At 49.4% G+C, this 20,577-nt stretch overlaps 2 protein-coding genes across 3 annotated transcripts; one reads left to right on the plus strand and one right to left on the minus strand.

Moving 5' to 3' along the window:
* Window positions 1-1,921: 1,921 nt before the first annotated feature.
* JMJD6 (jumonji domain containing 6, arginine demethylase and lysine hydroxylase) lies at window positions 1,922-18,173 on the minus strand. 2 transcript variants are annotated; one of them, XM_071573915.1, is made up of 7 exons: window positions 17,929-18,173; window positions 16,769-17,157; window positions 13,717-14,003; window positions 12,252-12,387; window positions 11,995-12,133; window positions 11,245-11,372; window positions 1,922-2,111 (listed from the first exon to the last, which is right to left on the minus strand). In XM_071573915.1, exons 1-7 carry the CDS (start codon window positions 18,055-18,057, stop codon window positions 1,925-1,927), a joined length of 1,395 nt encoding a protein of 464 aa, XP_071430016.1. In that variant the 5' UTR covers window positions 18,058-18,173; the 3' UTR covers window positions 1,922-1,924. The 2 variants fall into 2 exon arrangements, with proteins under 2 accessions (XP_071430016.1, XP_071430017.1); XM_071573916.1 differs by lacking the exon at window positions 1,922-2,111 and adding an exon at window positions 4,163-9,620 and having other exon boundaries at window positions 17,929-18,171.
* A 92-nt stretch (window positions 18,174-18,265) lies between these two features.
* On the plus strand, window positions 18,266-20,214 carry METTL23 (methyltransferase 23, arginine). Its single transcript, XM_071573917.1, has 5 exons — window positions 18,266-18,738; window positions 18,818-18,922; window positions 18,999-19,236; window positions 19,487-19,571; window positions 19,883-20,214. Exons 1-5 carry the CDS (start codon window positions 18,661-18,663, stop codon window positions 20,082-20,084), a joined length of 708 nt encoding a protein of 235 aa, XP_071430018.1. The 5' UTR covers window positions 18,266-18,660; the 3' UTR covers window positions 20,085-20,214.
* Window positions 20,215-20,577: the final 363 nt, after the last annotated feature.

The following is a 20,577-nucleotide window of genomic DNA, read 5'->3' on the forward strand; positions in this document are numbered from 1 at the left end:
TGATCTGATAGGGATGATCCCCCAGGCAGAAACTGGTCTCAGCAGGCGCCGGGTGATGTCAGCGTGTTCGCTCCGTGGCTGTCCAGAGGGAACTGGATGGAGTAAACTTGGCCTGGCCTCTGGCCAAGGCTCCCACTGGGAGCCACAGAAGATATCTGTAGGGTTCCCCTATCAACTTACAAGGCACGATTAACGCCTCCTGCATGCTCCGGGACAGAAGGGAATAGATTCACATTCCAGGTCAGCCAGGCAGACTCCCAGCCAGAGATCTCTGCCATGGGCCTGTCCTTTGGCTCTGGGAGAGACGAGCACGGAACCTGCTGGAGAGGGGGGACCTCGGGATTGGCGATCCCTTGGACACAGCACTGCCAGCCCAGCGCCATTCCCATCCCAGGGTCGGGCCGAACCCGGCGCGGGGTAGCAGCAGGAGCACGCTGCCCTCTCTTGGGAGGAGAACCGCCCTGCAGCGCCCGCCGGGCCGGGTACGGTCCCCGAGAGCCTCAGGTGGGCAAGGAATGGCTGGGAATGGTCCCCGAGGGCCTCAGGTGGGCAGGGAATGGCTGGGAATGGTCCCTGAGGGCCTCAGGTGGGCAGGGAATGGCTGGGAATGGTCCCCGAGGGTCTCAGGTGGGCAGGGAATGGCTGGGAATGGTCCCCGAGAGCCCCAAGCCCTCACAGAAGCGCCTTTCACAGCTCCAGGCCACAGTGAGCAGAGCCAAAGGCTGGGAGCAGCTGAAGAGTTTTACCAACACACACAAAGAGGGATTCAGGAGAGCTGCGGCGACAACTGCTCCGGGAAACATCCCCGGCAGATGCTGCGCTGCAAACCTGCCTGCGAGAGGCACTGAGTGGGGCTGGCTCCTGCTGCACCGCTCCCGGGATCCGGGGATAACGTGAGAGCAGCCGGGAGGGCCTCCCGAGGCCCAGAGAAGAGCTGATTCACCGCACCACACGATCGGAGCCTCCGGCAGTCAGTGAACTGCACAGGCACGCCCTGTCCCGAGGTCCTCTGCATCCCTCCCATCCAAAGCAAGAAGTCACTGGGCTCCAGTACCCCTCTCTCCACCACAGGTGTAACCCAAGCATGGCTCTACAAGACCCTGTGCAGTGAGGTGAGCAGATATTTGCTGCTTTCCGGTGGGGAAAGGCACTTTTGTGTGTTCTCAGATCCTCCAAGAACCCATTTTTCCTCACATAAAGGTAGAGCACAAACCAGTCTTACAACTGGTCCAAACTCAGATTATTTCCACAAGCACTAGTCATGCTCCCAAGTGACTGACACCATTCTTTCCCTGCCAAGATCACAGTCCTCTCAGAGAAGCTAACCCAGGAAATGCCCCTGTACTCACTGTTCTTCAGCTGACACAGGCTTGGAGGTCACTCACCTACCTGGCTGGCTGCTCGTTTGCCTTTTGACACCTGGCTGTGTGCTGGCTCTGAGGCTGCAGTGGGGCTCAGGTTCAATCCGTGAGTGGCACAGCTCAGCTCACCAGGAGCTCTGAGCCAGCACAGGGGTGGGGATGGCTCCCACCAAATGGAGTGATCCTACCCAAGCTCCTGTGAGTACTTGTTTCTAGTCTTCCCCTAAGCTTCTGTCACTAGACCCTGTTCCAGGTCACCCAACACAGCTGAAGAACTGTAAAACCAGTTAACATGATGTGCCTTTATGTGTCTTGAAGAAAAAAACATGCTGCAACTTTTAGTTCATCATGTTAAAACTCATTTTCCAGTCTAATCCCTGAGCCAGAGCAGGCTCCAAGTTGCTGTTGAGGGTCTTTTGAACCAGCTGTACAACTGGCCTTGCCCTTGACAGCAAGTTGATACAAACCGATATTCCTGACAGTGAACCAAAAGCTCCTGGATACTGGCAGCCATTCCAGCCCCAGCTGCAGCAGAACAGCTGAGAAATGACACAGCCTTGGGTCTAAACAAAGCAGTGCTGCATCAGAAAAGCAATTCCGAAATTCTTCTCCAGCCCTGGTATGCCTTTCCCTGTTAGCACAGCTGGGACACAGTGGGACCAGCTGCTGCTGCTCCAGCTGCCCTGATCCTCCTCCTCCAGGCAGGATGCACAGATTTGCTGCGGTGGCAGCCCCCAGTTCCAGGTCCTCCTGTTCAAACAGAGGACACACAGTTACAGGCATCACACAGACGTGGGAGCCACCAAGTCTCAGAGAAGGAGGGACAGGGAATGATTATTTCCCTCTGAACACATTGCCAATCATCTCTACCTGCCTTGATTCACACTTCTCTGGAACCAGAGGAGGTGCAGCCCCACAGAGGAACCTTTATGTGCCTTGAAGAAAAAAACATGCTGCAACTGTTAGTTCAACCCCAGCCTTAAACATGCAGCTGCTTAGTGCTGTGCCTGACACTCCAGTGGGAACACAGCCCTATCTGTGACTTGCCTTCCAACTGCCACAGAAGAAAAAGCAGGAGTCGTTTGCTTCTGCATTGAACTGGAGGAAAGGAGCAAGAACTTTGGCAATCCAGCCCTGTCCTGTCAGCTGCCCAGCAGTAACTGAAGTATCACTACATTGTCCTCCTTGTTGAAATGAGATTGCAACTGTCACAATAAGGAAGATGTGTACATAAATCAAGAGGAATAAAAATCAATCAAGTCCTGATTGCAAAGCCACAAAGGCACTGAAGAAGGTACCAGAAGCACCTGCAAATTACGAAGAACAACAGGATTATCTTGAAGCACCCAAAACTGCCTCTCTCAGGACTGAAGAGCAGGAGAGATGGGTTATAAAAGCATTTCTACCACGGCTCTACATGGCTTCCAGCCACCACAACTCACACCATTTTCTGGAATTGGGCCTTGTCAAATGTCAAGCACAGACACGCTTGGAGCACCCACATGGAGAGCAGGGGCTCTTTGATAACTGTGACTGCTGGGCCCCATTGAGCAGGGAAGGTGAGCAGGGCATGGGGAGAGCAGCTAAAGGGCAGCTGGAAGGGAGAAAAAAATTGGTTTTATAGGTGGCAGTGAACAAGAAGAATGTTTCCAGCAGTGTCTGGGAAGGGGAGGAAAGAGGTTTGTTATGTGGAAATGAGCAAACTGCCTGTCTGCTGCCACAAAGCCATTTACTCTTTGAGGTGTTTCATTCTACAAATGTATTGCTATAAATATTTCAAAAGCCTCCAGGCTGCTGTCCCACACTGCGTTCCAGCTTATTTACCTACAGTTACCAGTTTCAACAAAGCTCACTAGCAGAATATACAAGTTTTTCCACTTTCCCAATCCTTGTTCCACCTCACAGGCAGATCCACTCGGGCAGCTCTGGCAAACCCCCAGGTATGGGGAGGAAGTCAGTCAGCTCTGCTTGGAGTCCAGCCCTTGCACAGCCTTTCTGCACTGTGTGCAGAAACCATCATAGAATGGTTTGGGTTGGAAAGGACCTTAAGACCATCTCATTCCAAGCCCCTGCCATGGGCCAGGACACCTTCCACTAAACCAGATTGTTTCAAGCCCCATCTAACCTGGCTTTGGACACTTACAGGGATGGGGCAGCCACAGCTTCTCTGGCCAACCTGGGCCTGGGACTCACCACTCTCAAACCCAAGAATTTCCTGCTAACATCTAACCTAAACCTATTCTCTTTCAGCTTGAAGCTGTTCCCTCTTGTCCTGGCTCTCTAGGGCTTTGTAAAGTTTCTCTTCACCTTTCTTGTAGCTCCCTTCAGGCTGCTATTAGGCCACCCCAAAGCCTTCTCTTCTGGAGGAACAAACCCACTTCATTCAGCCTTTCCTCATACAAGTGCTCCACCCCTCTGATCAACCTGGTGGCCCTCCAAAAGCAGCACAACACCTGGAAGATGAATCCCCCCCCTCTTGCCAGTGTGAGGTGGCACCAGAAACACAACACAAAAGTGTCTGTAATACAGACTGGGGAGGGCAGGGCAGGGGCAAAGAGCAGGTTGTGCAGTCTGGTAACAAATCTACCCACACAAACCTTCTCCCAAAGCCACCACAGCCCCAGAAGCTTCCAAACCACCCCCCAGCACAGACATGAATCCCAAAGAGCTGAGCAAGTCCCCCACGGCTGGGACCTGAACACATTCAGCACACTGTGAGAAATACACTTTGGGAAACACAGGTACACACCTGTAGGGTTTTTCCAGATCATGATATGGAAAGAAGTGACTAGTTGACAGGATAATGCAAAATAATTGATTTTATTTAAAATAAAAAGCAAAAACACAATCATCCAAACAAGACAAGTATCCCAGCTCTGCTGGATGGGTGATAAAAGCAGCTAAGGGCAGTGGCAGGGCTTGGAGCTGACAGTGGGACTGCCACATGAATGGATAACACTTTCCTTCCCCCTCTTTGCAAGGGGGATGCCAAAAACCTCCCGTAACAATGAGCCCACACAGGCATTTCAGATCAGATTCAGCCAACAGTCTTGCTTCCAGCCCCACAATGGCTGGGGATTCAGGGAGGAGAAGGGTCAGGGTTAATTATGAAAGAGGTTTCTGTCTTTCTTCTAAACATTTGGAGAGGTTTAATGTAACTGAGAAGACAAACTGGAGCCAGGACACAGGAGCTGGAAACGAGAGGAAGGTCTGCCAGAGCTTCCTCAGTGTCACCTGCTCCCACACTTGTGCAGGGAACAGGTGCCAGGACTGGAGCCTCCTGTTCCTATCTGTGGTTCCTATGGAGTGTTTGGTCATTCCTCCTGAACTGTCGCAGTCTGTGTTGGTCACCAGACCCAAAAGCAGGGCCAGAGCTCCCAAATCCCTTCACTTCTCCCAAAGCAGGCAGGACGAAGGTCACAGTCCAAACCCAGCCCAAGGCTCTCAGCCCATCCCCAGGGAACAGGGCAGCCCCCAAAGCCCAGAGGGCTGAGGCAGAGCTGTGCTGCTGCTCTGGGGCTCAAGGAAACGAGGGGCCCACAGGGCCTGGGTGCTGGACCAGCTGCATCCAGGGGCTCTCCAGGACACATAAACAGAGGGGTTGGAACAACAGATGTGGATGCCCCAAGAAGCACAAACCTGGAGAAGTGAGAGCACAAACCCCACTGTCCCCAGCCAGCCTCCCACAAGCACAGAGCTAGGCACAAAGGGAGCATGGTTTTTAACTTTGTTCCTCACTTATCCAGCCTGGAATGAGGGCCTGGGAAGCACCAGCTTTCCCCCTTCCCATAAGGCCAGTGAGGCTGACTCCCTGATGAGACAGAATTTAATCTAGTCCTATTTAAAAACAAATCCTGATCTAACAGACCCTGCTGTTTAGAGCAGGCCATGAAACAGCAACAGTTCAACCCTGGTGAAAACAAAATGCCTTGTTCTGCTACAGTTTATGTACCACACAGCAATTCTGGAAGGGCCACCACAGAACACCACGTGGCCAAGAGTGCTGAACATCCCCATGTTTTCTGCTACAAAAAGCTACCTCAAGGCTTTTAAAGTCTCAGGTTGCTCTGGATGAATGGAACAGTTTTTGTGGGTGGATGACTTCAAAGCAACTTACACAGTAATTACAGTTCAGCCTCACAACACCCCTGTGAGGCAGGGATTTTCCTCACTACTCAAAGACAGAATCTCATCAATTTGGCCAAGGCAAAAGCCGTAAGTGGAAGAACTGGAGATCCCAAAGTGCTGATTCCCAGGTAGCCTGAACAGCTACTGTTTCACAGCAGGAAATGCCCTGTGGAGCACTCAGGATAGTGTTGCTGTATCACAATGCCTGCAGTCCATTGCAAACACGCTGCTTTTCTGTGAGGGGTGTCAAACCAACACAGGCTTCATCTGGAATTGGTTTATTTCACACCATGGAAGAATGCTCTGCACTCTGATCTTCCCACTGTGCTTCTGGAGGCAGAGGTGTGGCTTTCCCAGCAGTGCAGAGGCTTTCACACACACGTAAGATTTTATGACTGCAAAACTGAATCACACATGCCAAATGCAATTGCACCTCACTGAGGTACTGCCCACCCACCACAGAGGGCAGGGGACAGCTCTCCAAGGACTCCCCTCACCATGACAGAGCTGATCCTTGTAAGCCTTTGCCTCTCCAGGCCCCACATTCTTCCAAAAGGCAGCAGCTGCAGCCTGCTCTGAGAAGACACACATGGATTGTGAAGGCTCCCAGGCTGTCCAGCCTTGGCCATTAATGCCAGGAGTTTGAAAGTTGTTTTTTCATTTTAAATGAAGTAATCTTGTGGAAGAATGTGCACAGTCTACAAGAGCAGTGCTCTCTTATGTCTGGTCATCACAGGAAATTTGGGAATCTGGACAGCTCAAGTGTACCAAAAAACTTCCCTCTCTCCATTTCCCCAGCACCACGCTACTCCTACCCAGCTGGCACAGAAGAGTCAAAAACAGAGATCCTGACAAACATATTTAGGATTCCCTTGTACAACAGGATATGGCCATTTCTCCAAGAAGGAAGGGAGTGTTTAAATAGGATGAGACAAGGTTAAAAAAAAAGATTAAAAAACCCAGACAAGCAATGTTCTAGGTTCCATCTGACCCAACATGTAAGAAAGTCACAGCTGAGGTTGCTGATCTGCTCTTTAATCAGTGCCTGGGCATTACTGCATGTTTACAACACACACAGCACTTCTGCTGTCAAGTTTCCCAATGAAGTGAGATCCTTTAACCACCTCCTAGGGCTCAGGAGGGCAGCCTGGAAGCAGCTCAACTCAGGCAGCTTCTGCCCATGCTGTTCAGATTTCCTGGCAGCCCTCCTTGAGCCAGACAGGCACACCACTGACACCACCAGCACAACCCCGTGCTAAAAAACCAAACCAGCAGCTCCAACAGATCCCTTGGGGATGAGAGCTCTACCTGGCATAATACAAATGCACCTACAGAGACTTAAGCAACACATTGCATAAAACAACAATACACCCCCCTCCCAGTCCTTTAAAATTGGCACTGCAAGTTTCAAAAACATCTGAACCCATAACCTCAAATAAAAACCATTTAGGGATGTGAACTGCCCACAGCCCTAGAACTGCTTGGTATCTAAAACCCAGCAACTGTTGTGATCAGCAGCTGCCTTGTGCTAAACATCACACCTGCAGGATTGTAATTACTGGCAAATGCTGACCTTTTCTCCACAGTTTTTGTTGTGCAAGAAACTCCAGGATTCTCCTGCTCCATCGAGTTTCCTATCACAAGGTGCTAGTGCAGCTTTGCTACCTGTTGTAACAGACACAGAGCAAAAGTAAATGGGCTGGTGCTGGTTAAGCTGTTGCACCTCAGGTGTGTGCATGGAGCATGCAGATTAAGACCACAGAAGGTGCTTCAGGTTGGTGGCCTCCTCTGCTGAAGATGCTTCAGTGTTTGGAGCATTAATCTTCTCTTGGAAAGATGAAAAAGGAAGGTGTGTGCCCAGTGGAAGCAAGGCCAGGTGACAAGGGAAGGACACAGAGATGCTGCTCATCACTGTAGGGAGAAAAATTGTGTGGCCAAAGCTCAGCTGGAGTTGAAGCTGCCAGAAATGTGGGGGACAATAAAAAGTTTTTTCACATACATTAATGGCAAAAAGCAGTGTAGAAATAAATTGGCCTGTTCCAGGATAAGGATGGGCACCTCACAAACAAGGCAGAGGTGCTAAATGCTTTCATTGCCTCTGTCTTCAATACAGATGGTGGGCCACGGGAGTCTCAGTGCCCTGAGCTGCAAGACAAGGATGCCTGAATGATGAACTACAAGTTGACCCTGAATTTATGCAGGATCTGCTGCTCCAGCTGGATCCCTACAAATCTCTGGGGCTTGAAGGGATTCATCCCAGAATCCTCATGGAGCTCTGATGTCATCACACCACCTCTTTGATGATTTTTGAGCAGTCCTGGGAATCCAGAGAGGTCCTGGCTGACTGGGAGCTGGTGAACATTGGCCCAGTTTTCTAGAAGGGCAAGCAGGAAGACTCTGGAAACTACAGGCCTGTCAGTCTCACTTCAGTGCCTGGTAAAGGTATGGAGATTATTCTGGGAGGTATTGAAAAACTTGAAAGACAATGCAGTCACTGGTCACAGCCAGCACAGCTTCAGGAGAGGAACGTCCTGCTTGTCAAACCCAATTTCCTTGTATGACAAGGTAACCCACCTGTTTGATCAAGGGAAGTAGATGGCATCTTTTTGGACTTCAGCAAACCTTTTGATACTGTCTCTCCCAGGATCCTTCTGGACAAACTTCATTAACAACCTGGACACAGGACTCAACGGAATACCAAGCAAATTTGCTGATTACACCAGACCTTGACAAATCAGAGGGCTGGGCAGTCGCCAACCATATGAAGTTTAACAAGGGAAACTGTTGGATTCTGCAACTGGGATGGAGCAACCCTGGATGTGTGTAGAGATGGGGAATGAGAGACTGGAAAACAGTGCCAGGTAAGGGATTTGAGGGTCCTGGTGGACAGCAAGTTGGACATGAGCCAGCTGTGCCCTGGCAGCCAGGAGGGCTGACCATGGCCTGGGGGGCATCAGGACCAACATCACCAGCAGGGTGAGGGGACTGTCCCTCTCTGCTCTGCACTGGGGCAGCCTCACCTGCAATACTGGGGCATTTGGGGGCACCACAATATAAAAAAGACATTAAGCTGTTAAAGAGCATTCAAAGGAGGGCCGTGAGGATGGGAAAGGGTCTGCAGGGGAAGTCTTATGAGGAGCAGCTGAAGTCACTTGGTTTGTTCAGCCTGGGGGAGACCTCACTGGAGTCTTCAACATCCTCCTGAGGGGCAGCAGAGGAGCAGGCACCAAGGTCTTCACTCTCATGACCAGTTACAGGACTCGAGGAAACAACTGGAGCTGAGTCAATGGAGGTTTAGATTGGATATCAGAAACACGTTTTTCACCCAGAGGGTGGCTGAGCACTGAAACAGGCTCTCCAGGGAAGTGGTCACAGAACCAAGCCTGTCTGTGTTCAAGAAGCATTTGGACAATACCCTCAGGCACATGGTGTGACTCTTGGGGTGTCTGTGCAGAGCAGGAGTTGGACTCCATGATCCTGATGGGTCCTTTCCAACACAGCATATTCTATGATTCTGAGACCCGCAGTCAGAAGCACCAGCCCCAACAGCAATGTTCTCCTGCAGCAGGGTAAGATCCAAGACCCATTTTCCACAGCTCAGTTCTAGCAAAAGCTAATTTCTTTCTTCTTCTTCTTCCTGAAATTCTGGTGCAAGATCCTCTGGATGTTCCCACAGGCTGACAGGGCTGGTGTTCCTTTCCTCAAGTGTACAGGACAACATGTAAACATATGACAGTGTCAAAGCAAGGCAGGTTTTTATTTACCTGCTGGTTTTAAAAAGAGTTCTTTAAAAACTGACCGTTGTCTTCCTTGCCAGTTGCATGACCCATTAAATACTTGGCATGTCCTTACCCACAGCTGGGTTATAGTGCACTCACCCGGGGCGCAGAGGGGACAGAGCATTGCACGAGGACGGAGTCGGGGCATTCCCCTACAGCTACTCAGGAGCCAACCTTGGACAGCACATAACGAAGACAGATGTCTGGATCGAGGAAGAGTGACAGAAACGTAAGGACTGTGAGAAACAGAAGCAGGAGGGGGCAGAACAGAGCTGGCTGGCTGCTAATGGAGCTTCCATCGGGTGCTGTTATCTCTCAGGGGTAGCTGCGGCCTCCACAAGATTCCCTAATCCTGTCAAAAAAAGGTACAACTGCCTTTGAGCATTCCCCTCGTATCAGGGCACGAGATCGCAGCATGCAGATTAATGTCAGGCTTATTTCTTCCTCCAGAATTGTACAAGCAGGGTAAGATTTCATGTTTGGCAGCATTTCTATCAACTAATCCATCACACAGCTGGAACAGAACGCCCACCCACCCTCACAGACTGAAACAGTCAACATACAGGTGGAAGAACAGTGAAACCCAGAAAGCAAATGTTCAAGACAAGGTGCTAATTTTTAATATTTAAGGTACTCATTTCAAAATTTTACTGCAAACAATTTAAAAATGCATGGAATTTTCAGAACAACAGATCTGCATCTGTGATCTGCCTTTTTAGTTTTTTTTCCCTAAACCAGGGTCTGCATTGAGGTTTGTTCTCTCCTGCTGCTCACCCCCTGCCTGAAGTCACACTGGCAGCTGAAATGGGATTTGACAATGCTGGAACAAACAAACTGTGAAAACCTCCAGGGCAAAATAAGCAGTCAGTACAGTTCTCCCCAACATTTAACGATCCTCTGTACTTGCAATTCACTTGTATTCAGTTATGAGCAACTCCTGAAAACAAGAGACAAGTACAGGAGCACAGTCTTCAGGCAGTACCCTACACCAGGAATTCAGGCATAATGCTGGGAGTGTGGAATTCCTCAGGTAAATTACTGCTGCACACCTTCTTTAGCAGGCCACACAGTAAGTCACCACAACACTTGCATCCATGCCAAACCTGCAGCATCCAACAGCTCAGGAACTCGCCAGCCCCCTATTGCAGGCAGGCAGCCAATCCAGCAACCAAGCCACAAGGAATTTGCTTAAGAATTTTGGCAAGCCTCTGCTATATGAGAAAAATGCTTAATTCAGCAGAGAATGTTTTAAGTTCCTCCCTGCAGTATACCCCCAGATTCCCAGTGTCCCACTGTTTTTAACTTGGCAAGTCCAGAGAACTGCCTTCCTCAGCAAATTTACCCTGAGCATATCTGTTCTTGGTTCTGCAATATTAATGCTCCCTCCTTCCAGACTGACTGAAACTTGCTCTTTATTTATTTATTTATTTATTTATTTGCAATATAGACACAGACATTTGGAATTTGGAGTGAGTTTTGCTTTTAACAGATAAAACAGTGGATCAAATTGAAAGAATCCAGGCAACAATAAGAAAAAATGTACAACTACTTGAAGGTTTTCTGATTAAACAAAGCATCGAAATCTGAGTCCTGCCTGACCATTCCTCAGGTTTAACTGTTCACAATTCATTTGTGCTCTCTGAAGTGCACAGTTAAAACATTCGACCTCTCAGTTCATTAAGCAAGAATAAAATCAAATCCTTTCCTCTATTAAAAGAGACAACTAGGAAAAGTAATAAACTGTTTATTAAATAACCCCCCGTATTTTTAAAAAATAAAAAGAATCTTAGTTTTCCATTTGGAGCAATTAAAATAACTCATGGAGGGAGGATATCACCACTGGCCAACTGTTTTTGTCCTGTAAGGAATCCCTGGCTCTCCATCCCTCTGTCCTGAGGAATCACCTATCTGAAGTCTGCCAGCTCCACCTCGCATTGTCTTGTGCTTGTTTAAGAACAAGAGATGCCATCGGTCACCTGGAGGAGCTGCGCTCTTTGCTCACACAGTCGTCCTGGGACGTTGTGTCCCCGTTCCCCATCATGCTGCACGTCCTCCGCTTTTTCCTCCGGTGCATCATCCCCTCTGTCTCAGAGCCAGAGTCACACTGAGGAGTGAAAACATCAAACCAGAATTCAGAAGAATCTTGTGAACTGTTTGTGCCGTGGAATTCTCCACATGAGCTACCTCAGCAACCCTGAATAATCCATGTTCAAAGAACATGTTATTTCAGGTTAGACACATGGAAGAAATTTCAAATTAAGTGCTTAGAAATGAGGAACAGGAATGTTCTTAGATTTCATCACTGACTAAAGCTGACCTGGGGCTCCTAGAAGGACCTTATCTTCCTAGAGCAGGCTCAGTGGCTTCTGAAGGACTCAGGTGCCTAGAAGAGTCCCCTGGCATTACTGAGCAGTTCTGGATTTTGTTCCCCCTCCCCATTTTTAGAACATTCATTTTACACAAGCATGTCTTAGCTAAATGAGTGACAGATTCATGTGTAATATAGACATAGATCAAACAAACCAAATTCATTTGGCAATGCAGAGAGGCTGCAGCAAACAGAACCTGCTGAGACCACAGGCTCTTCCACCACATACATTTGTTTGCCTGCTTTCCATTAATTTCCTTCGTAAGACATGAACATTAGGATTAGGACACAGGATAAGGAATGGAAAAAGCAAAGTAACTGCAGAATATGGATCACCTACTGCAGTAAAAGGCATTACCTCTGAATCAGAGTCTGAGGAGCTGGAACTTGAGGAACTGGAAGAATCGCTAGAACTGTCGGAGGCAATACCAGTAGATTCCTGCAGGTCAACTGAATCAGCCAAGGCTGCCAAATCAGGGTGTTCCTGCTTTAGGATCCTAAATACAGTTGAAATTTCAGGATTAGCCTTTGAACTGTAACAACTCTGTGTAAATGAGTGTTTTTAGGGGTTGTTTTAAATAGACAATGGGAAAAGAAATCTACTGAATCTCTTACCTGTACCATTTCCGTGACAGTTTGGGTCTCCCTCTTACTGTCTTGTGCCACACCACAGGGAAGTTGGTGCAGCTGGCAAAGTTTTGTGTGATGGCAATAGTCGTGTCAAGATTGAGAACAACGTGCCACCAGCCACCTAAAACACAACACGAATGACCATTGCTGGCTACATTGCAAGAGAGCAAGTTCAACAACAGACAAGGACAGTTTTCTCATAGCACAAGTGGAAACTGGACATCATGTCCCAAACCCAGGTGAGTTTGCCAACATGTCATCTTTCCTCAGGTTAATTTCAGCTTTCACTCTTTAAGCTTGACAGTTCTGGTTACAGAAGGCTGCTCCATGCTCTGACCAAACTACCCAGCTCACAAAAAGATCTGACTCAACAGCAACACACTGGCTATTGATGGTTTATTTAACAGCAAGAGCCATTGTAACCCAGACAGCACAGAGGCCTTTTCTGTCCAGCTGGAGAGCACTTTCCACACTGATTTTGTAAGGTTCTTATAACTACAGACTAACCTTTCATTTAAAAATAGATGCAAAATCGTTTCCCCACACAGCATAAAAATAGACAGTGAAGTTCTTACAACCCACTTATAACCTCACAAAAGACTAAGGGAACAGTTTAATGGAACCTGACAGCTACAAACTCTTAACAGAAGGTACACTGAGGAGTCACTAATGGGTGCCAAGACAATCACAGAGCACCCTTCACACATGAAGTCAGCTCTATGTCAGATACAAGCAACGTGGACAGAAGTTATGGGCTGTGCTGCACTAAAATGATGCAAGATCAGAGGTTAGAATTTGGCACTGAACTCACATGCTCATCCACCACCACCTCACCCCCCAGTCAAAATGGGCACAGTGTGCAGCCACTCCAAGAGAAGAGCATCTTTAGCAGAGCTTTCTCCAGCTTTTGATTTCAAATGCAAGATGAAATATAACCACAGAGAGGTGGGTGGAAGGTGTCAGTGCCTTTAAGTAGTTCATTTCCCACAGCTAAAAAAATTCATATGCAGTCAAACCACCCAGGCTACAAAATTCAGTTGTTAATTTGTAATAGTGTGTATAAACTCAAACATTTTTTAAGAGTTACCAGTACCCAAACACCTCTTGTTTTATGCCATTATTTTATGCCCAAACAGCTCCCTATTACTGTAATTTAGACCAAGATCAGACTCCTGTGAAGCTGCAACTCAAGTCCCATTTGTTTTGTTGTCTGTACCACATACATCCCACTCCACAGGCCATGCATGTTTTGGGACATCAGAAAATAAATGGACAGTCTCAAAACAAGCACTGCACTACACATCCCTTTTGGAAGAGCTTAGGAGAGTTCCTTTTGTAAGAGATGGGTCATAAAAGAAAGTTGAAGTATTCTCTTCACATCTATAACACATGAGTATTAAAAATATGCTTTTCTCTCCCAGATTTCCTCCCTGGAGAGATTGGTACATACCTGGCACAAAGACTGTCTCTCCTGGTTTCTGTAAGACTTCCAGGGGTTTGAATTCGGGGGGCCAGGTGGGAAGCTGTGTCCGAGGATAGATGACATTGAACCAAGTGATGGCCTCATCCTGCTGGTTCCCTCCCTCTTCTCGAGTCACTTTGATCAGCTCTCTGGGAGTGCTGGTTGGGAACAGGCACCAACGCTTGTGTCCTTGGACTAAGGCATTCCACGCACTGGTTCCCAAGGGATCGATGTGAATTCCTGTTCCAGATCGAGGGGGGCCCATCACAAACCATCTGCATTAAGGGAATAAAAGGCTTTTAGTCACAGAGCAAACAAGTAGCTCCCCTTCTTCATGTTAGACAGAGAATTGCATTGCACGTTCAGTTAGAGGTCAAAGCAGTTACAGTTCTTTCATTTATGTTCTTGATTTTGTTAAATTCACACTACAGCAAAAAGATACAAGTTTAACCTAAAAACCAACATGACTGACTGTGGGACAAGACAGTGAAGGTAACTTTCTATATTTCATAGCTGTGTTTTTGTTTTAAACAGTTCTTCAGTAAAATACCTGGTGATTTCAAGGTTTATGAATGCAATGAAGTCACAGCAGCCTGTGTTAGGATTCTTGTTAGGCAGGGGGACTCTCCTACAGTTTTCTAAAATTCGCTGCTCAAACATATCCAGAACTGCAGAACAATGAGGAACAAACAAAAGGCAATACAAGGAACAGAGCAAGTTATGCAACCCTGGCCTCTCTCTGAGCCTTCTGCTCACAACAGGCTTTTCATTCCAACACTTAACTAGAAGGAGCTTGTTCTCCAGTGACCATTCAGGATTTGAGGTGTGTATCCCAATTCCCCAATTTTAAAGTTTATTTCTCCCAACAGACAACTTTATGTAACTGCAGCAGCACCTTCAGCTGCTCATTTCCCCTGCAAGAGAGCAGTAAGACCTGCTCCAGAAAAAGCAGTGTGGGGTGACAATACCATGTAGTGAGAGTTAAAAATGGTAGTAGTTGCTTGATGGGCAGCAGAGAGTATAGAAACTAAAGCACCAACAAGATCCCTCCATGGTGTGGAGATCCATCCAGGCAGGTGATGCCCAGCAAGAGAAGCACAAAAATACTGGAATTCAGCAAGTTCTCCATCACCCCTTTCCAATGTAGGTGTAAATCAAGCTGCTTTTCAAGCATCATTTGCCAGCACCAACTGCAGGACTGCAAGTTTGATTATCAAGCTGCTTTCTTCTTGCTTCACAAAGGTGTTTGCCACCTCTGCTGCCAATTCACTCTTTAGATTCCTATTAGCCTTGGAAAGGTGGTTAAACCACAGCAGAACAGTCAAGGCTTTCACTAACAAGTCAGAAGAAATCAAACACATGAAGAACTGACTGTGACAGACAAATGCACTATCAATACCATTTTTCTGACAATAACCTGAATCTACACATGTAGGTTTTAAAACCCTTATTTAGCAACACTCATTTACCAGCATCTTCCTCCAGGCAATTAACTTACAATGAACAAAACCCAATTTGCCATAAAACATCAAATTGACTGTTAAAAAACTTCACAGCTCCCAATTCTCTCTTTCCCCAACTAAAATAGCTGCTTCAGTAAATGGCTTCCAAAAATTACTGTCGTTACCTTAGAGAGGAACAACACCAATAAAAATGCTCTGGGCAGCACCAATTCTTACTTTATGGTCTACACACTATCACATGCTTCTCAATCCAGAGCTCTATCTGTACAAATCATATCCTCGTCGTAGGATTAGCCCCATTTCCTGTCAGATTTTCAATTATGTTTTAAAAATACTGGACACTCTCCATCCATTTCTGTACCAAGATGAACCCTCCAATTCCAGGAGCCATCCGTGTGCTCTTGTGAACCCCTCATCTCTCAAAACACATTAACAGCCTGAAACAAACCCACATTTTCCTGAACAAAGTACAAGAACAGTGAATACCAAGATCACAAAATGCTCAGCATGTGCCTGTAGGTGGGGAGGGTGTGGGGGAGAGACACCAACATAAATGAGTCACAAACAGATTATCTTGTTTACCCATAACTTGGATAAATGATCCCCAGTTCTGTAAGTGGATTTAGTTTCTACCAGAGACACCTGATGTGCTTTTGTGTTCAATCACAGTGTTGTATGTTCTTGGAAGAGAATTGTAAAAAGCAGCTGCTACAACACTGTAAAAACTCCCACTTCAGTGACCTTAAATGGAATTAAGTTCCTGCATCACTCCTGGACTACAGAGACGTGAGAGAGTGTAGAGGAAAGTACCATTATTCATTACCTGTTTCAGTTTATTAAATAAACCACATCACATCCTCATGTCACTCAAAGGGCAAAAGGCATTGTCTGACAATTATAATGTTGCTGTAAAGACTTTAATTACTTGGGAGGGTTCAGCTCAGGCTCAAGGAGTGTTGTATTAACATAGAAATGGCTTTTGTGCCTAACAGCCCAAATACAGGGCTGTTGATTTGAATTCATGAATGAAATATCATTTCAATCCTTTTCCAATCTGAAGCAAAAATAAAGTGGAAAAAACTACATAGATGAAAATATTGTTCTTTCAAAATCGTCTGAAGAAGAGCTGAGAACTAATCTCTACATTAGATCCTAATCTAGTTTCAGATCTTTACCTTAAAAGGACTGACTCATAATTAAACAAAATTTCACACTGCACATAAACCCAGGAGCCAGTCCTGAGGTACTTAAAATTTGAAACCCAGAAGGCACACAGGGCAAGAAATTAATCTTTGTATCTTTCAGTAAGTATCTAATTTTTAAAAAAAACTAAAAAGTGATGTAACCTGACTTAAAGAAAAGAATACCATAAACTTGTAGGAGCACTGGTGGCAGAAGGACAATTTGTTACACACAGATCTGCCCTTCTCTTCCTGTGGATTACAGATGTACCCTCGTTTTAAAAGACAACACAGAGCTGCCCCAATGTGGTTTTTTATGTGAGACAACCACAACTATGTAGGAACAGCCAATAAAATGGCAAATACCCACTTTGTCTTGCTGTCACTGCACTGTACCTGTAAGGTGGCCGCCGTTTCTCCCCTGCATACTGAAAGAGATCATCAGTGAAGAACTTGGGTACTTTGTAGTCCTCCAGGAGTTTCCTGCGCTTGGGGTGCTCCCCATAACTGCTGTCAAAGATGTACAGAGGGCTGTCATCGCGTGTGGTTTCCATGTACTCTATGTAGTACTTCATCTTCATCTTCACAGAGTACCCGTCATTGTCCTCCCCACATTTGAACTTCTGGTTCCTGTACTTGCGCTTCAGTCGCTCCAGCGTCCACTTCTCCTGGGCAGACCAGCCCACCTGGGCATTCAGCAACACCACGGGCTTGTAGGGCTTCTCATACCGCTCAACAAACTCCTCCACCGTCAGCTGGAGCGCATCTGCCCTCTCCACGTTATCCTGTGAAACCGCGGAAGGAGAGCAGAGCAGAGCAGGTATTAGGACAGGTTGATGTCCCAGGACCGCACTTTCCTGAGGGGAAGCTTCACACACACCCCCTTTGCTCCGCACAGTACGAGGGGACCGAGCTGCCCACGTGTTATTTTAAGCTCCCCGAGGCCGCTGCCCTGTTTCTCCCTGCCCGTTCCCCCCGACACGGGCAGCCCGAAGCCCTTGGCACCGCTCCCCACCGAGGCCACGCTGCCCTTTCAGCTGGCACATCCCCGGCCGCATTCCATCCCCGGGGACATCGGGGAGAGCTCCTGGGAATTACATGCCCATCCCATCCATCCCCCCCGGCGAGCCCGCACCTCCCCCGCACTCATCGCCACGTGGAGGGAGGAAAAAACGTGGGTGCTGCCAGAACCTCCCTGGGAAAGAAGCAGCCAGCTCTGAGGCAACCCCGGCCTCAGGAAAGGGCCCCTTCCCATCACACCTCCCCTTCAGACCTCCCTTCCACACCCTTCCCTTCTGTCCTCCCCAGTCTCCACGTAGTTACTGCCCTCTCCATTCCCTCAGTGCCTCCCTATTCCCCGCACGCCCCCGTTCCTATCAGGGTTCTCCAGCCCCTCAGTCGTGTCCTCCCTCAGGGCTCCCCAATCCCCTCACTGATGTGTCCCCCCAGTTCCCTCAGACCCCTCCGTTCCCCGCGGGCGTCCCCCCAAGCCCCTCAGGACCCCTCAGTCGTATTTCCCTCCCCATTCCTCCCCACGCTCTCCCCTCAGGGCGCACCTTGCAGGCGGACGGGCTCAGGGGGAAAGTCTCGCAGTAATTGTGGCGGGTCCAGTCCAGCGAGTCCTTCAGCTCGGGGCGGGCGCTGCGCTTCGCCTCGCGGATCCGCTTCTTGCTCTTGTGGTTCATGGCGACGGCGCTGGGGGCCGTCACCGCCCGCGGGCCCCGATCCCGATCCCGATCCCGATCCCGGCCCCGCTCCGGCCGCACCTTCCAGAAATTTCACCCCGTGCGGCCGCTGTCGCCGCGGCCCCGCCCCCGCCGCGCTCCCATTGGCTGGCAGTGCCGCTGCTTCCGCCGTGCCGCACCGCTGATTGGCCGAGCTGCGGAAAGCGGCCCCCCCGCGCCGCCATGTTGCGGAAGGGCAGCAGCGGGTACCGGTACCGGGCGCCCTTGCCCGCGCCGCGCCGCGCCCGCCGCTGGGGCCGCCCCGCCGGCGCCGCTTCCTTCCCGCTTCGCGCTTGCTGCTCCTCCGACAGCAGTGCCACCGGGCTTCCTACCCTCCAGCAGCACCGGCCGGCGGAGGAGCCCGCGGCGCCCCGGCGGGTCGGGCGGGAGCGGCCCGGTGTGACCGGCCCGGTGTGACCGCGGCGCCCGGGACAGGCCGTGGCGGGAGGCGCGCGCCACCATCAGCGCCCGCGGCGGCGGCGCTTCGCGTGACGTCAGGGCGGGAGGAGGCGCCGATTGGTCAGCGCGGCCTGGCGCCAACACGTGTCCGGCCGCCATTGGCCCATGGCGCAGCCGCGGCGGCGCGCGCGGCGGTTCCGCTTCGGGGAGGGCGCGGCGGCGCTGGCCGTGCGCGTGCCCGAGGTAGGGCCCGCTCGGGGCGCCCCCGGGACCTGCGGGATCCCCGCGGGCCCCGCACAGCGCCTCGGCCCGTCTGTTGCAGGTGCTGGACTCGCCGTACGGGCTGTACGCGTGGCCCTGCGCCGTGGTGCTGGCGCAGTTCGTGTGGGCACAGCGGCAGAGCCTGCCCGGCCGGCGGGTGCTGGAGGTACCGCCCCAACCGCGCCCCTCTGACCCTCCCTCCGTGCCCGCGGGCCCGGCCCCACCGCGCGCTGTGCTTGCAGATCGGAGCCGGTGTGAGCCTCCCGGGCGTGGTGGCCGCCAAGTGCGGGGCCCAGGTGACCCTGTCGGACAGCGAGGAACTGCCCCGGTGCCTGCAGAGCTGCCGCCGCAGCTGCGTCCTGAACCGCCTGCCACACGTGCCCGTGCTCGGGCTCACCTGGGGCCGCGTCTCGCCCGAGCTGCTCTCTCTCGCTCCTGTAGACATTATTTTAGGCTCAGATGTCTTTTTTGACCCCAAAGGTACGTTAATGCTCTCAGGGATCTTTGGTTGCAGAGCAGTGCTGGCACCAGTCAAGGGATCAGGTGACCCTGTGCTACTGACCTTGTTACTGGGGGGCAGTTCCCGTTGAGCTGCCAGAAATACAACTGAGGGTGGGAGGATGGAAAATGGAACGCTTCAGGCCACGTTTCTCAGTTCTCTCCTACAGACTTCACTGTTCCTGAAATCCAGACACTAACACAGACTGCTTTGTCTCCCCAAACTGTGCAGACTTTGAAGATATTTTAACTACAATTTACTTCTTGCTGGAGAAGAACCCACATGCTCAATTCTGGACTACTTACCAAGTCCGAAGGTAAACTCTTTTGCATATTTAAGACTCAAATCTTAACTCCGGGCTCAGCTCTGGGAGAGTGTTAACTTCTCAGAGACACCACTGCTCTGACTCAGAAAAGCTCCTCATCGTGAACCAGGCTGCTGTCAGCCAGGTAGATCCTGGGGGTAGCAGCCAAACCTGAAAACAATCCAAGAACCTGCAATTTGCTGTTGACTAGAAAGCTGTTACAAACCCCGCTGTGTTGCACAAGTTTGGTGACAGCCTGTTCAGTGGCTGCAGCAGTTGTAACCTTGGGTTACATTTTCACCAGCTGGTTTTTCCTCACTCAGTGCTGACTGGTCTATCGAGCCCCTGCTCTGCAAATGGAACCTGAAGACCCTCCATGTTCCCCTGGATTCCTTCGGTGCAGACAAGGAGCACCTGGCCAGCTCGTCTCTCCCAGGAAGGCACACAATTGAAATGATGATCATCTCACTAGCAGAGTCAGATGGCACTTCAGTTTATTCCACTTTAGGTTCCCGTACAAGGTGACTCTCAGCTGTTGGCTGTAGCACAGATCTGCAGAGAACAGTCCTGTTTACAGCAAACCTCGAGTGTATTTTTTGGGAAGCTGTAATTCTTAAAACATGCATTGTAAAAATAAAGCTGTTTGGTTTTTACAGCTATGGCTTTTGAGAAACTTGAGCTCCTCCCCAGAGCCCATGAAATAGTTCAGACTCAATTCCACAGTGTAAGCCACTACACAACACAGCTTCATCTGAAAATCCACAAGATCCAGCCTAAATCCAGCAATGAAAGGTAACTGTGCTCTTTCAAAATCAAAAATAGCCCCCTAAGATCAGTTTCCCAGGACAAGAAATCCTTTGTAAATGAGTGTGTGTAGTCTGTGCTACCCTGGAACATACAAACTCCTCAGTTTGTAGAAAAGTACTTTTAATCCTCAACAAAGCCACACTGCCAATGTTCAGATGTTTCCATTCCCTTTTAACATACATGCAAAAAATAACAAGGCATTACAATAACC

Source organism: Pithys albifrons, chromosome 19 (assembly GCF_047495875.1).
Source record: "Pithys albifrons albifrons isolate INPA30051 chromosome 19, PitAlb_v1, whole genome shotgun sequence".
NCBI classification, from domain to species: Eukaryota; Metazoa; Chordata; class Aves; order Passeriformes; family Thamnophilidae; genus Pithys; species Pithys albifrons.